Below are 16,602 nucleotides of genomic sequence, written 5' to 3' on the forward strand. Positions count from 1 at the left end.
AGCCGTTGGAGAGGAATGGGAGGAGAAAGTCCCCCCGACCCGGACCCTTTTCTGTCTCCCAGACGTCGCCTTTATACCCCTCGGATATTGGCCAATTACTCAAAAGTTGTACGAATGCGGTGTTCCTCTCTCTCCCACTCGTGGCTTCAACAGCACTGCCGGCAACCATACTCATTATCACCCCACAAAGAAAGGAAGTTTTGCGCATTGTTTATACGCCGCGCGAAGTAGTTCTTACAAAATTTGGTTGTCGCAAGAAGAAGCGACGTTTTCGGTGTTTGAAACGTGTGCGTCTTGACCAGAGAATATATATCTTATCTAAATTTCCCCTACATATATCTTAATAGACCCCTTTTCAAAAGTCCATCAAGCAACATTGGTGGTTGGCATTGTTTGGCCACGAAGCGCGTAATTGAACCCGAGTTCACGTCTTCGTGTCCAGTACATGTTCAGGGCATACGTGGGCAAGCAACGGCGGACAGGTGATGGCGCGGACTTTTGAAAATGGTCTATTATCGACATAAAATAAAAAAATTAAAAATGCTCAAAAAAAATATTTGACTTTTTTTTTTTTTTTTACTACGGTTTTTGAGGTCAAATGAGTATAATGAGATACAGTATAGTCATGTATCTCCCTCCGACGCGCAGATTGGTCCGCTGGGGACGTAGCCATCGCCCTCTGCCAAGTTGCGGTGACAAAAAGTAGTGCGTGTCCGACCCGCCTCAAGCGGTAAACAGGTTGAAATTCGACGTGAGTAAGCGGTCAAGTGGCAGACGCGTTGCATTGGGTGTCACCGCGGGCCAGCATTGCGCTCGTTGTGTGATGCCGCGAGATCCGTTCGCAGCGACGCGGACGCGTGAAAGGCGCTGCTGAGTGGATTCACTAGGGACGACGCTAGAAAGGGAGAGACGCAAGCCTTGTCTTCCTGCTGGTGGCATGGATTCAGCTCGATAGATGTATTCGTGCTCAGACGTGTTTATTCATATCCCTTTGTTCTACTGAGTACGCAACGTATGTACAGAGCGCGACACTGTTAGCGCGAACAAGCGGTCGCCGGTTTTTCCAGTTTTTCTTTTTGAAACCACGGGATGTCATCCAAGTTATTATTGCTTCGGAAAGAGCTAATTTAGTTCTATGATGTAAGGGAAAAAATTTCGTGCTCGCTAATACTATTTAGAAGGAAAATGCGAAATTGCGCCGATCGATATCGTGTTCGCGCTAACAGTGTCGCCATGTGTACATATGTGTATTTTTGTTGGTTTCTGTTTATCTTAGTATATCGTGACGCTGACTTCTAGTCCCAAGTAATCTGATGACGTTCATAGGTGGCACCTTCTCATGTATTCTGTTTTTATTTAGGGACATTTGAGAAATGGTCTAAAAGTCGTTTTCGAAATTCAAATAAGCACACTTGCTGGTTATAAAACTGACGAAGTTAGTAAAAAAAAAAAAGTATTTCGCAAATTGGCTATCAGTGGGACAGCAGTTTCATCTGAACGGGCAACACATCGCTTCAGTGAAGGAGCTGTTTTTCTCTGGCATTTCTCGCGAAGTATTCCTAACTTGCCGGATCGTTTCTTTGTAGGAGTTCTACCATCACTACGTCTCTACTCAAGCAGGTAAGAAACTGGCATTGTATGAACCTGCTAACACACACGGGAATTTGGACAAAACGTACGTATTTGTTCAGTGCTAAAACAATTGCCATAATCTAAAAATGCAGAGCATTGCGCCAAACTCAAAACAATCCTTCCTAAGGTCCGGTATGAACATTGATTGTGGGAAGCCATGAATTAAAGAAATAGTTCCGCTCCCGCCAAATTCATGTGAACAGAGGATTCGTTCACAGGAGTCGTGTTGTCGCGTCAAGTGGTCACGTGATGTCAGGTCACGTGACCATGTAACAAGTGGTTGTCACCAGATTTAGATGTGCCCGGCATTGTGGTCTTCAAGATCGACGGCCTGAACAAAGTCGAGAAGTGACGACAAAGCCATCTTTTGCTGCTGCGATTAACCATGAATAAGTTTCCATCCCCGCAGACAGGCGGGCCGCCGTGTAGAGGGGCAGCTCCTGCGCTTGAAACCGTCCTAGGCAGCACTCCAGCGAAAAAACCTAAGTTGGCCCAGATTTGGCACTTTAAGGTGCCTAAGTTGGCCCAATAACATTCGTCTCCAAGGAGGCACTAGTCAGGGCCAAAATTTGGCTTTTGTCTGGCTCGCCATGTAAGTGCCAAAGTGCCGTACCATAAACCAAACATGCTAGGTGACCATCGAACAGCCAGCAGTGAAGCTCGCACAAGACGAGAGCTCATCAGTACGAATTCTCCGTTCATAAATGTTTGGCGGGAGACCAAACATTATTAAAGCATTTTTAACGGACCCCTAATTCAAAAAGTTTGCTCGTGCTTCGGTCCGCCTGCGAATTTCTCTGAAACATTTAGTGGAGAAATAGACGCCACGGGGCGTCCAAGAGTCACGTGGCACTACGACTTGACACCGAGATGTCAAATTCTCCGCTTAATTTAACGGGGAAAATAACTTCACGCGAACTCGAAACGTGTGACTTTGGGTCACGTGACCAGGTGACGTCAAGGTGTTATGTACCCAGGTCATGTGACCTCAAGTCAAGCAACGTAATAATGTCACGTGCTCTAACGTCACGTGACGTCAGATCACATGACACCGTGAGGCCACCGCGTCAGATTTTTGCGTCACATAATACCATGGATCATCGTAACGTGAGGTCATGTGGCATCAATTTCGAGAAGTTAATGGACACGACATTTTTTTAATTTTTAGAAGAGTCCTTGCAACGACTTTTAGACAAATCTAGTTGATCCCGGCAAAATTTTGATATGATAAACACGATTTTCTTTTCTTTCTTTTTTTTTTTTTTCTTTTTTTTTCCGATACGGTTTTTGAACGATTTCTAAATAGTCGATCCCGGCAAACTTTTGGTAGTCAGTGATTTGCCTCATATGTGGTTGTCTTTATTTTTTACTTTTTGTCTTACATATTTGAGACATATCGGAACCATTGACCACAATTACGAGCCATAATATTTTTTTTGAGATGTTATTGAATTTTCGATTTTTATATGAGAGGTTCTACTGGCAACACTAAAAACGTGACGTCAAACGTAATGTGCAGGTAGTGCAGCTTGTTCTCGACGGGTTACAAGAAGTTTGATGGTGTTAAATGAATGCTGAAGAAACTCACTGTAACAACACGAGAAGAAAAACGCAAGAAATATTGTTTTTTTTTTCTTTTTTTTTTTAGATTGCCTGCTTGACTTGCAAGTTATACAACACGTGGTGTAACCCGACGGGAGGAGAGCGCAACAAAAATTCAAATATTGGTTTTGACATGACCTTCATTTGCCGTTTTTCAATAGCTATTCTGAATTTAGAGATAGTGAATGACTTCCCGCGAAGGGCAAAGTCTCGGCGTTTTGAAAACATGCGTAGTTTCTGTAGCTGCAAAACCGCAGAATCTTCCCTTTTAGGCGCGCCACCCTCTCAGCTCGAGATATCACCTCTTGCGCCTCGCAGTGTCCTACAAGGCCTTGGACAATCATCCGGCGGTGTCCCAGAAGGGCAAAGCTTCAATGTGGGAAATATTTAAAGGGGTGAGTGGTACGAATTCAATAAATCTGGTTCGCACATTTGTGTCGCATAAACAAATGAAGGATACAACTGGCATTCCAGACTGAGACATCGGTTGATTCTTTTCAGCTGGCTTTGTTTTTTACTAAGGAGTTACAACCAGCACGGTGCTTGTAAATGCTACGTACTTAAAAGGATACTTCAACGAAATTGGAAATAACCCGCCTTGTTCAAAGATAGGCTGAATATGATCCACAATATCCGTAAATGACAATCGCACGTTTGTATTTTGAGCCTGATGGTTGTATTTTTCGTTATAAACGGTCCGCTGTGGCAAGCGCTCGCACAGCGGCCAGCAGAGAGCACGTCACATCCGGCGCAATCGTGACGTAGATTGTCTCAGGACGAGCAAAGCTGCGGCGAGGCTGACGTCGATAGGAAGTCCTCGCCGTTTCAGCCTCCAAAGAGGCTGGAACCCCAGAGCTACTTTTGTACGGATTTTAAGTGACGGATTAAACTTCTATCATTTTGTAGAGGGGCCATTGCGACTTCTGGGACGCGCAAAAGAGTCTCGGGGAGGGGGGAGTTCCTCCTTCCCCTCTTCTCTCGTGGTGGTCGGAGCCGAAACAGGCATCGTCACTACCTGTCAAGGTTCCTAGATGGGCATTACAAATGAGGTGTTAGCGACATCCACCAGGTGCTCTTTGCTGATCGTTTAATTCGTTTTAATATTCCTTTTCGTGTCTTTTCCAACAAGAGGTTGGTGTGTCTGACGTGATACTGCTCCCTTGAACATGACTATAGATTAAGAAATAAGCGCCGAAATTTCGTTGGAGTATCCCTTTAAAGACCGTGTCCAACTAGAGCGACAGACAGAAACAAACGACAGCGACAAGCCTCAAACCAGAGTCTTTCGCGATTTGAGAGGCTTTGTAAAAAATGAAAGCCGTTTACAACTCCCTGTAACACCGAATTGGAGCGCAGCTCTTGAGGAGGAGGAGGGAAGGGTACTGAGGGTCACCTGTACTCGGGGGGGGGGGGGGGGGGGGGGGGGGTCACGTGACCCCCCAGAAAGATTTTTCCGCTAGATTTAGCGGGGAAATTTTTCCGCTAGATTTAGCGGGAAAATTTTTCCGCTAGGTTTAACGGGAAAATTTTTCCGCTAGGTTTAACGGGAAAATTTTTCCGCTAGGCTTAGCGGGGAATTTTCTGCGCTAAATCTGGCGGGGAACTTTTTCCGCTAGATTTAGGGGGAAAATTTTTCCGCTAGATTTAGCGGGGAAATTTTTCCGGTAGATTTAGCGGGAAAATTTTTCCGCTAGATTTAGCGGGGAAATTTTGCCGCTAGATTTAGCGGGGAACTTTTCCCGCTAGATTTAGCGGGAAATTTTTCGGCTAGTTTTAGCGGGGAATTTTTCCCGATAGATTTAGCGGGGAAGTTTTTCGGCTAGATTTATCGGGGAATTTTTCCCGCTAGCTTTAGCGGGAAAATTTTTCGGCTAGATTTAGCGGAGAATTTTTCCCGCTAGATTTAGGGGAAATTTTTCGGCTAGATTTAGCGGAAAATGTTTTTCCGCTAGCGGGGAAAATTTTTGCGCTAGACTTAGCTGGGAAATTTCCCCGCTAAGTGTAGCGGAAAATTTTCCCGCTAAATCTAGCGGGGAAAATTTTCCGCTAGATTTTGCGGGGACATTTAACCATAATGCACCGCGCGGTTACGCCGACAGCGACGGCGACGCCGACGCCGCTCAAGCCGGAAACGGGCCCCTAAGAGCTGCGCTCTAAAAAAAGGAGGCTATGCTCAAACACGAGCATCATGCGCGCGAGGGTATCTTTGGCAGACCTGCTCGTGCTTACTTCACGAGCACCGAACGACTAAACGCCTGCCAAAGGTACCACCGCGAGCATACTGCATGGGTTTGAGGCTTGTCGCTGTCTTTTGTTTCTGTCCGTCGTTCTAGTGGGACACGGGCATAAAAGTTACAGTAGTGGACTTTTTCGAGCAACAAGCGCCGTCTGGAGATTTGTCTGCGAACTACAAATAAAGGGCAGCCCAATATGTCTCCGCCGTTAAAACACAATGGCACTGGGCCGTTGAATTGATTTTCATTGCTTTTACAGCGATAGCTGTGAGTCCTTCCCACCACTGCAAATGTCGTCCGTTGTCTTTGTTGTTGGTGTAATTGTTGTAGCTGTTGTCGTTGCAGCTGGCGATGTTGGGCGTCCGACGTCGATTCTGTCGAATTCTTCAGAAATATCACCCGCCGTCTGCGTGAATCGAACCTGGGTCCTTTGCGAGCAAAACGGAGGCGTTAGCAATGAGCTACGCCACAGCGTTAACAAGCCGCTTTATACTTATGGGGTGTAGTACTGACACGTACGCAACGCGTTATTACTAACGAGTTACTTCTACGTAGTCACATTTTCGGTAACCAGTAACGTATTTAGTTACGTTTTTTTTTAGAAAAGGAACGCGTGACGTATTTAGTTACCTTTTAAGGACAAGTAACGAGTAACGGTATTTCGTTACTTTTGAAGAGTAACGTTTGCAACGACGTTTAAGCAGCCTCGTTTTAATTCTAACCTGAGTATGCGTGTATTGCGACAAAGGCAGATGGGCAACCCGAAAAACAACTAAACAGTATGACAGTATAGCAACGTTTATCGGTGAACAGGTCAGTCGAACTCTACAACTGGGAATGTCCTCCACCCAGAGAACATTCTAGAATCGTGTACAAACCGAATGTAAACCCGGAGATCACCAACGCGGGAAGGCACAGAAGCCATTGTCAACTTAGAACTTTAGAAGCAGAAAGAACAAAAAGAAAGGGGAATCCCAGATTCACCAGTACTTCCTGAAGCACAACACTGCCGTTCATTCGAGCTGGGGACAGGCGGGCCAGAGGAAAATCGGGACTCCCACCCACGTGGCTCCGGCCCAAAGCCTCAACCCTGTCTTCCAGTGGGTCCGGTGCAGGGGTAACACCGACAAGGTTTGACCAGAGGAAAATTGGCGACTCCCTCGCCGGGGGGTAAAAAGGAGGGAGTGATGTTTTTAGCTTTTTCGCTACCCTTTCTTTTTTTTTTCTTTTTTTTTTTTGCCATCGTTATTCGTCATCCTGGTGATATGCCACACTGCCTGATATAGTTACGGTGGAAATTGGCTTAGAAGGGCGGGAGGAATCATATGATTGTCTTCTTATTCTTAGGCTAGGTGGCGCAAGCTAAAGCCCGTTACAAAAAGTATAGCCATAAACATACATAAATACATCCGTCAGTAGAACGACTCTTCAGCCTCACCGGAGATGTATTCTCAATGAAGCGGGGAAACATAACTTATGAAAACGTCGAGAAGCAGCTACTGCTTAAGTGCAATGACTACTGGAGAGAAAACAATAACACATCAAACAAAAGGGGTTTTGTGTTTGGTCCTCAAAGTAACGAGAAAAGTAACTCGCTACCTTTGAGGTAAAGTAACGCGTTCCTTTTGGAAATCGGTAACGAGTAACGTATTTAGTTACTTTTTGAGAGAGTAACGAGTAAAGGTATTTACCGTAAAGTTCCTAAAAACGACCAACCAAAATGAAAAAATAAATGATGAAAAACATGGGGTAAGATATCTTAGCAGATGCCACAGCAAAACTTTATCAAAATAATGATAAACACCGGGGCACCCGCTACAAACCACGTGACGCGGGAACTGATAGTCCAGATCGCGGACACCGCAAATTCGCGTTTCACGATGTGGTAAACACACGGGAATTCGCTGCGAACTTGCCTGTAACGGGAACCGAAATCGCGCGCGCAGATCGCGGACAAAAACGCAGGAATCCGCTACAAACTCGTGTGTCACGGGAACGAATACCGCACACCGCGGACGCAGCAGAATCGTATTTCACGATGCAACATACACGCGGGACCAATTCGAGTGGTACGGGAGCTGATGTCTCGCGCGCAGATCGCGAACGAAAACGCTGGGACCCGCTATGAACTCACTTTTTAGACGTACCGGTACAGCAGATCGCGCGGCGGATGCGATTCCCGTCTGACATCGCGTAACGTCCGGCGGGAATCAGGGAGTGAGCGATCAGCGATGCTTCGGAATTCTTGTTACAGAGATTTAGCCAGAAAAACGGGATGGGCGATCTCTCGGGGGGGGGGGGGGGGGGGGGGGGGGGCGTTCTCTCAGAAGTTTACGGGTAGTTGTGTTTTGGGGGGTAACGTGTACATGTCAAGTGTAGCGCTGTCAATGCCAAAAGCACGCGCCGTGGGACGCTTTCACGCGCTCCGGAACAAAAAGTGAAAGCCGTTTACAACTCCCTGTAACGCCGAATTAGAGCGCAGCTCTTGAGGAGGAGGAGGGAAGGGTACTGGGGGGCGCGTGACCTGGGGGGGGTCACGTGACCTCGGGGGGCAGGTCACGTGAACCCCCCTCCCTCGAGGTCACCGAAGGTACCCGAGGCCCTTGGAGGTCCTGCCAAATGAACCTGAGGTCCTTCCGAGGTCCTCCCGAAGGAACCCGAGGTCCCCCCGAGGCCCTCGGGGCGGGGGGGGGGGGGGGGGGGGGGAGGGGGCTCGCGGTTACGCCGACGCCGACGCCGACGCCGACGCCGACGGCGACGCCGCTCAAGCCGGAAACGGGCGCCTAACCGCTCATTCACACTGAAAGCGGATCCGCGTTCGCAACCGCTTTGCGAACGCGGATTCACTTCCAGTGTGAATGAGCGGTAAGAGCTGCGCTCTAAAAAAAGAAACAAAAGCGTTCGGAACAAAATGGTCAGATGGCACGCACCCCGCGAAGCCTGAAGGTGACGCCGATGCCCAACAATTTCGCCTTGACTTATCGCAGCTATCACTGTGACTGTACTGTCGATTGACACAAAAACTGCTCAAGTTTTTATGCCCCCTACCACCGATACTCAAAAAACAGATTGTCGAAAAGTACCAAATAAGCACAAAGATAGGTGCTGAATATGTTGGTCTTGCGCGACGGAGCCCTTCAAAAGTTCTGACAGCGGTACCCAAAGAGGAGGTTAGAAGATTGGTAGAAATTATCTATGGAATATTGAATAAAGTAAAACTAACCAGCACAGCTGGGGACAGGCAAGTAAGAGTAAAATTGGGACACCTTTCCGGCGTTGCTGCGGCTACTAGTCTGAACCCTGTCTCCCAGTGGGATCGCTGTTTGGGTAACGCCGACTAGGTTTAACCAGAGGAAAATTGCCGACTCGCTCGTCGGGGTGAGAAGGCAGAGGGGTGATGTTTTTAGTTTTTTTGCCCGATCACCCAAAGATCATCCTGCCAATATCCCGCACAGCCAAGTGATGTTTCAAAAATTCAGAGGGAACAAAAATGACTTAGAAGGGCGAGGGGAGTTAGGTAGGTGGAAAACAATCATACTTCTGGTACTTCTTTTTTTTCTTTTGGTGGGGGGGTTAGGCTAGCTGTCACAAGCTACCACCCGTTTTAAAGGGCACACCCATTAGTATTAAGCCATCACATATCCAATCCAGATTTTCGGTTCCGCGGCATTGATATGGCCGTTGCAGTTGCGTGATGGAACCAATTTTTGCCGTATAGGCTAGGGTTCGGAGTTTTCGGTTGAAACCGAAAAAAAACGATAAAAGTACGCCGAATTCATTTCGTAAATTCGGTTTTAACCGAAAAAGGTCAGTTTTTAGGTTCGGCCTTTTCGATTTAAACAGATAAAAACCGATAAAAGTACGTCGAACCCCCTTCATAAAATGCAGTTTTAACCGGAAAAGGTCACTTTAACCTTCCAGTTGTACCGCAGAGCCATGACGAAAAAGTAGAACGACAGTCATCGAAACGTGTTCAAATGTATGACTTCGCCATAAACGAGCGTGTTTTCAAACTCGTTGTAAAGAAGACTGACTTGATGCGAGCTCTGCATGTTGTGTTGTGCTTCAAAACGTCACAGCGTGTCTCTTTTGACGGCCACAATTGGTTGATTGGCCGATTTTGGCTCAGGCAGCGCTTCATCTCCTCAGCCTGCCAGTGTCCAGTGTTAGCGTTGAGAGGGCATTCTCGAAGCTCAGGGTCATATTATCTGGAAAGAAAGAGCACGGATCAACGAGGAGAACCTGGGAAAGTACATGTGTGTGTACTATATTAAGATCACGTAATCCTGATATGGAGAAGGTGAAGTTCCATGTTTTTTTGGCATAGGCTTCATATATGACTTGTTTGTACTGCAGTATTTTTTCTTGATTCTTTTACAGTTGCACACCATTTCCAAATGAAGTGACGATTTCTTTTTTAATATATCTGTGCCGTTATTCTTTGAGTGATCACAAATATCAGAGCTACAAGGATCATGTGATCCGGTGTCCGTTGGTGTTTATTTTATATTCACCGAAAAAAGCCGTTAAAATTTTGTGGGCTTAAATATACGCCGAAAATAATCGAAATTTAAATTTTAAATTAAACACCGAAAAAAGTACGCCGAATCTTAAATAAATGGAAACCGAAAACGCGGAACCTTACTTATAGCTCTAACGCTGGGATACCTATGTGATCGCGCTCATGGCAAGTAGCTTTTTTTTGCGCCCGTAATGATGATGACGTATTTTTTTTTCTTTTTTTGTAAAATCTTACATGTCCATGAAAGCGGACTGGTTATATATTGTACTGAACACACACGGAAGAAAGGTACCGAACAAGATAAGGTCCTGTCAGACATCCTTGCCTCGCAGCCATATTTTGCGGCAAAAAAGGAGACATTTAAAAACTGCCTTGGTTCTAAGTAATTGTGAACTGCAAATAAGAATAAATAAAGTGGGCGTATGGTACCAGTCTGAGAAATTGTGAAAATACTTATATAAAGTTATAGGCACAGGACCAGATAACTGCTGCTTAGGTTTGTGACATTTTATTCGCTACCTTTGATTATTCATGGAACAAACATAAAACAAAAATTAATACATCACAGTGCTGCATGAAAAATATTTTTTTTTTCTTTCGATGAAGAAGCGTTTTTATGCAGAACGTCATGGAAGTAAGTAGACTCCCCAGTTTTCTCCTTTCTACATTCAATCAAACAAGACCGTAAAAATTTTCCTTTTTGCGATTTTTTTGTTTTTTTTTTGCCAAACCATTGGCATTTTGGGCCGTCCTTTCTTGAACGTCTATGGATACGAAAACCCTGAATATTTTTATCGATTAACCTTTTGTTTGCTTAATAATTTTAGTTTGGGATTTTCGAAGACCTAGATCACCATCACGACACAAGGAAAAGTAAAGCAATTCATATGTTGAATGTTTACACGATGAGATGTTGTCAATTAGTGTCACCAACAATATTATATATCACAAAAAACTCTGGCCTTTATGAGCTATAACTTCTCAAAAGTTAGTGTTTTTCATGGCACGAAATAAATTTCCACTGTGCTGATTTACTCTCTTTATTAAATATAAGGTTAATTTGGTACTCTACACTAACTTCAGATGATGATAGTATGCCAACACAAATCCCGCTAACCGTTGTCCTGCTGCACCAATAAACGAAAACCAAAACTTGACTAAGTTTGTGAGACCGTTTCACAGTCGGATAAATGGCTGTTAATGTCTATACCCTTTGTAACGGGCGCTAGCTTGCGCCACCTAGCCTAAGCCTGTTTTTAAGGAGAATCATGTAGTAGTACAAAGTGAGAACTGCAGGGAGGAGCTTTAGCTATTCCAACTCCAGCGCGAGCCTCCCGACTTCGACAATGCTTCTGCGCCTCGTGCACCCTTAGCGCACGCGCAGCCAAAGCATGGTGGAAGGCAACGAGCGCAATCTAAATGGCCAAGTTTTCAAAAAAAACTCTCAGCCGTTCTAATTCTGTCGAGGACGATAATAGGACGCTGCACCGAATATCTACAAACGTATGTATGCAGTGCTCCAAAGGTGCTCCAAGATGACAGTCTTTCAAAGCCAATTCCAATTTCCAAAGTCCAAACCTATTTCTTTTTCTGCTTTACGAAAATTGTTTTATATGCCAGCCTTGATGGACCACCCCCGCGCGCCTAGCCATGTACGTGTGAATGTTTCTTCTTTGACTTCAACACATCACAACGAAATTATAAAAGAATTATTTTTTTTTTTTTTTTTGTGATTCGTGTCGGTTTTTGCTTGACGCGGCTGCGACTGTGCCTTCGCTCCTCCGCCAATTGCCGGGACTACGGATTTGCTTCATGATGACGCAGCTTACACTGAACCAACGTGCAAACGCTAGCGTCTGTCCCTTGGCTCGGTGTGCCATTCTTCTTTAATTACAACGCAATAGACTTTCCCATGAAACTCAGTGCCATCTGTGGCTCATAGAGCAGTCTAACTTTTCTTTCGCTAATGGTAGTGAGAATGTAGCGATTTTATACATCAACGGCATATAGTTCATTCTTCGAGTTTTTTCGAGTTTGGTACCCGCCAAACAAAATGACCGGTATGTACGAAGTGCCTACGGGATCAGAATCGTTAATAAACGTCACATATCCCATTGCTTGTGAACCAAGTGAGTGCCAACCGATTGGTCGGACGCGTGTCAGAAACAAAACTCTGACTCGGCACTCTGATTCCACCAGTGCTTCTCATTATGCTGACGTTTAGAATGAACGGGATGTCTGTAAGTCGCGCCGGTGCATGTCTTCAACTTCGTCCTAGGTCAGCCGCCAGAGAGCCTCCATTCGTGCCACAGATGTCGCACACTCGGATGATGATAGTAAGCGAAGTGGCCAGACTGAATTTTGGGAAGGGTCTATCGAGATGATGTACCCCGGACAGTGACAATACTGCTTAATGGTATACCTAACGAAGCAGTGCTTAGAGTGCAGGCTAGCTGGTGTATATCGAACGTGATGGTCAACCGTGAGACTGGGGGTGTTTGATACGCGATCTGTCTTTTAGGGCTGCGCTCACACCGCTCGTTCATCATACAAGAGACAGCCTAAAGGCACTGCCCAAGACGTGTTCTTTCCTTGCATGACGGCCCTGTCACGTTGGTCATAATAAGACTGTCAGCAGACAGGCTAGAAGCACATATGAAGCTGCTTCGAACACACTTGAGGCGTGTACGCAGATAATTTTGTAACCGTTTCTGCAGCGAATACTGTGTTCTTTGCACGATGCATGAGCCGTTCGTGAACGAAAACAAGACAAGCACATGAAAGGGGACATGGACATGTCGGCAAGGCTAGAGCGTACGCGTCTGTGTCCGCTTCGTGTCTGTCACTGTTGGCCCTTACAAGTTTCCTGGGCGGAATTACTGCTGCATGCGGACTGAGATTGATTCGCCTTTATGGCAGGGCTGGATGTACTTCCTGTCCATCGTGCTCATCTTCTGGGTCACGCTGTCCGTCTTCCCGGCCATCATGGTCCTGGTGGTGTCCACAGACGCAGGCAACGGATCTGCCATCTCAAGTAACCCCTCCCTATTTCTAGAGTTCACTCATGAAGCACGTTGAAGCACACACATTCGGATAAACTAGAACCACTAAATATGGAATGTGCTTTGGAGTAGCGACACTTGAGCCATCGGATAGAATAATACATTAACGGCTATACCCTTTTAATGGATGGTAGCTCGTTATAAAGGGCACAATCATTAATATGAGTGGCTTTGATGTCGTTATATTGCAACTGCCTCCTTGCCTTGTAACGATTTTCATAAATCAAGAAAACTTAAGGTAAATTTGAATAAAGGATTGTATTCAGAGAAAAATATGTTGTCTGCCTTTAGATGTGACAGCTTCTGTCGTTACATAAAACCTTGAACCAGCGCATTACAGCTAGGGTTATGCGTTTCCAGTAAAAACTGATGAACACAAAAAATCCCCCCCCCCTCCCCCCCGGGCCTGCCCAAGCCGGTTTTCAAAAAATTGGGAAGATCTAAAAAAAATGAAGCTCCACCAAAAAGGAAAAAAAAGTCAAGTTTCACTGAAGAGAATTTCTGTCTACAGCTTTATTTTGGGTGGACCCGGGTTCGGAACAAAACTGCCCCCAATGATTTGTTCGCGAGCTAGGCGCGTCTCTGTGCTTCGGAACCACACATCTTATCTCGTTTCATTTTCCTATCGGTATAGGGACGTTTTTAAAGTATTCCGGAGACGAGTATATGTTCCCTGGAATTTTTGGAATCCCGTGACCCTGTGCCGTTTTATTCAACCTGGGACCCGATAAACTCCGATTTTGCGTCCGACACCAAAAATTCAAACTAAAAACATTATTTAGATTGTGAAAACCAGCTGAACTTACAGAAAAGGGTGAGGAGAGAAAGGAGGAAAAAGCATCCGATCGCTGGCGGATGCTTTTTGCATCCGGTGGGGTGGGGTGGGGACCAGCGATCGGATGCTTTTTCCTCCTTTCTCTCCTCACCCTTTTCTGTATTCGGCTGGTTTTCACAATCTAAGTATGTACAACCAACTAGCTCAGCTCCTTCCCATTAAAAACATTACCCAATGAACGGGAAAAAAAAAACCCGACAAAACCCCCGAATTGAAAAATTAAATAACTAAACTCCGAAAACACGGAACCCTAATTATAACCAGTAAACTGGAATAGGGCATCGCGTGGTAGCGAATACACTACTGAATGATACTGACAAAAAGTGCGTTCTACAGAAAACATTGTGATGCACCGCGGCAGTCATATCCATAGTTGCTGTCTAGTTTCAACACTGCAACGACTCTGAACTCTAATAAAGTGCAAGTAATGGTGTTGTGTGCGGGAAGTTAGTCAGCCCAAGTGGGCGATCTGGTGTTTAACTCTCGATGACAAATGTAGTCAGCGCAGTGCCAGTAATAGTCCGGGGTCTTTAGCGTGCATCACACAGTAGTGACACGCGACTGTACGCCGGTACGATGCTCATTCAGATCAAAACGGACAGGGGTGGGGATCAGAAAGTGGAAGAATTGCCGCGTTTGCACTATTATATGGTTACTCAAAGTGGACATCTTTTTGTTTGCAGACAAATTTTTCCTGCCTGTGGCAGGCTTCCTGGTCTTCAATGTAGGAGACCTCGTGGGTAGAATAATCTCTGGTTTTTTCCCAATGGTAAGTTTCACTTAAAGGCGTCAATTGGAACGTTCTCAACAAAATATTATTTCTGAAAGAGCACAAGAAACTGAACCCAAAGCAGCAAGTAAATTTCCCCAAAAAGATTTCGATAATTTTTAATCTTACAAGTACGATACATATAACCGAAACCGAAACTAACCTACAACTTTACTGGTCCGCCGTATTGTTGTGACGGCAGATGTTGTATGAACATCAGCCCATTGCCAGCTTGTGTCTGTTTTGCCCAGCGACAGGAGCAGTTAGAAGGCCGTCGCGATCGTCCGTAGGAAATAATAGACTACGATTCATCAAGCTCGTCATAGTCAAGCAATTACCAGATATTTCACACGATTCGCCGTTCGCATTCGACCCGCCGGCATCTCCTTCGAGGGGACCTACAGTAAGGGCTGCATTCGCGATCCGCCGATATGTGGATCCACATGCTACTTCAAAGCAGAATGGCATGCAAGGTTTTATTAGCTAGCAATTAGTGTGAAATGTTTTCTAGCACGACGCGAGCGCTAGTAGTGAGCGCTCGCGTAGGACTGATCGGACTCATGCCCGCCGCAGAAACTTCTCGGTCGTAAACCAGGAAGATGTCACTCGGCTGCATTTCTTCGTAGTGTTATTGCACCCTAGCCCATCACCAATTCTCCCCACCTTCCATCGCATGCCGCAAACATCCTAAACCAGATCGCAATTCGTAAACCCGCAGACGCTCAATATCACTACAACGTACAACGCCATGGATTAGGGAGCATCGTCTGCTTTCGGATACAGTATTTCACGTCAAGAGTGTCCTTGATCGTTGTTGCAATTAGAGTGGCAGCAAGTGATTCGGAGGTATACGCGTAAACTTCAAAATTCATTTTCTCTAAAGTTAATGAATATTATTAATAAATATTGCGTACAAGTTCTTACAAGTATTTAATAAGGGGTCAAAAGTTTATAAGAATCAGTGACCAGCACTATTTTTCCGGAGCAGAATAGAGAATAGACTAATATCACCAGTCAGTTGGACTCTACGTCACCGCTGCCGCAATGCATTGAGTGAACTTTATTGTCTTTCTGCCCTTGCGACAACCTCGCTGGGGCTCTGCACGTGTATATCCGGAGACAACACGAACCTTCTCGTGCACTGACATCTAAGAGAATGGAGGCGCTGCCGAGCACAATGAGCTGAAACACGAAATCGCAGATATATGGTTGCTCTACACGAAAAAAAATACGTGGACAGAAAGGAATACATGACGTTTCGGGCGGACGCTTTTCTTCAAGTTCTGCCCCCGGTAAACTAAAGTTATGGCGGCGTCAGGCATGCGCCGAGCGCTCAGTGATACAGGTATATTAATCACTTTTAAGCGCCATAATGAACGTTTGACCAATCCTGAAACGTTAACTACAGCGACATCTTAGGTTGCGCACGATGCCAATATCTGACGCCGTGCATGCATCCACAACCTATCCATCGGCTTTTTTTACCTGGGCGATAAACAATGGAAAAGTGTATTGTTCCGTGACCGAACTCGTGTCTCGAGTGTCCGCGTGGATACTGGTGTAAGCATTGATCGGCTTCCCCTCCTCCTCCTCCACCTCCTCCTCCTCCTCCTCCTCCTCCTCCTCCTCCTCTTCCCCCCCCCCCCCCCCAATCCACCATTTGTGCGCCAGCCTCCTGGATGGAGGAAAGTGCTGTTCGGCTTGTGCATCGCCCGGGTGCTCTTCGTGCCTCTGCTCCTGTTCTGCAACGCCCACCCACGGAACCACCTGCCCGTCCTGCTCGACAGCGACATCGCGTTCGTCGTGATCATGGTCCTGTTCTCCCTCTCCAACGGATACCTGACCACGCCCGCCCTCACCTACGGATCCAAGTGAGTCAACGCCAAAACCCTGCTGCGGGTGAAAGCCGCGCTCGCCACACAGCTAATGCATCGTACAAAAGACAG

General features: G+C 45.9%; 1 protein-coding gene across 2 annotated transcripts in view; it reads left to right on the top strand.

Moving 5' to 3' along the window:
- LOC8031802 (equilibrative nucleoside transporter 1) overlaps positions 1-16,602 on the top strand; it is a 101,915-nt gene that overhangs the window by 81,020 nt on the left and 4,293 nt on the right. For both annotated transcript variants that reach the window (XM_029986556.4, XM_029986557.4), the window contains 5 exons: positions 1,587-1,620; positions 3,553-3,629; positions 12,910-13,024; positions 14,571-14,656; positions 16,328-16,527. In XM_029986556.4, coding sequence (XP_029842416.2) covers positions 1,587-1,620; positions 3,553-3,629; positions 12,910-13,024; positions 14,571-14,656; positions 16,328-16,527 — 512 coding nt within the window. The remainder of the gene's footprint in view (positions 1-1,586; positions 1,621-3,552; positions 3,630-12,909; positions 13,025-14,570; positions 14,657-16,327; positions 16,528-16,602) is intronic.

Source organism: Ixodes scapularis, unplaced genomic scaffold (genome assembly GCF_016920785.2).
Source record: "Ixodes scapularis isolate PalLabHiFi unplaced genomic scaffold, ASM1692078v2 PGA_scaffold10__122_contigs__length_95168666, whole genome shotgun sequence".
NCBI classification, from domain to species: Eukaryota; Metazoa; Arthropoda; class Arachnida; order Ixodida; family Ixodidae; genus Ixodes; species Ixodes scapularis.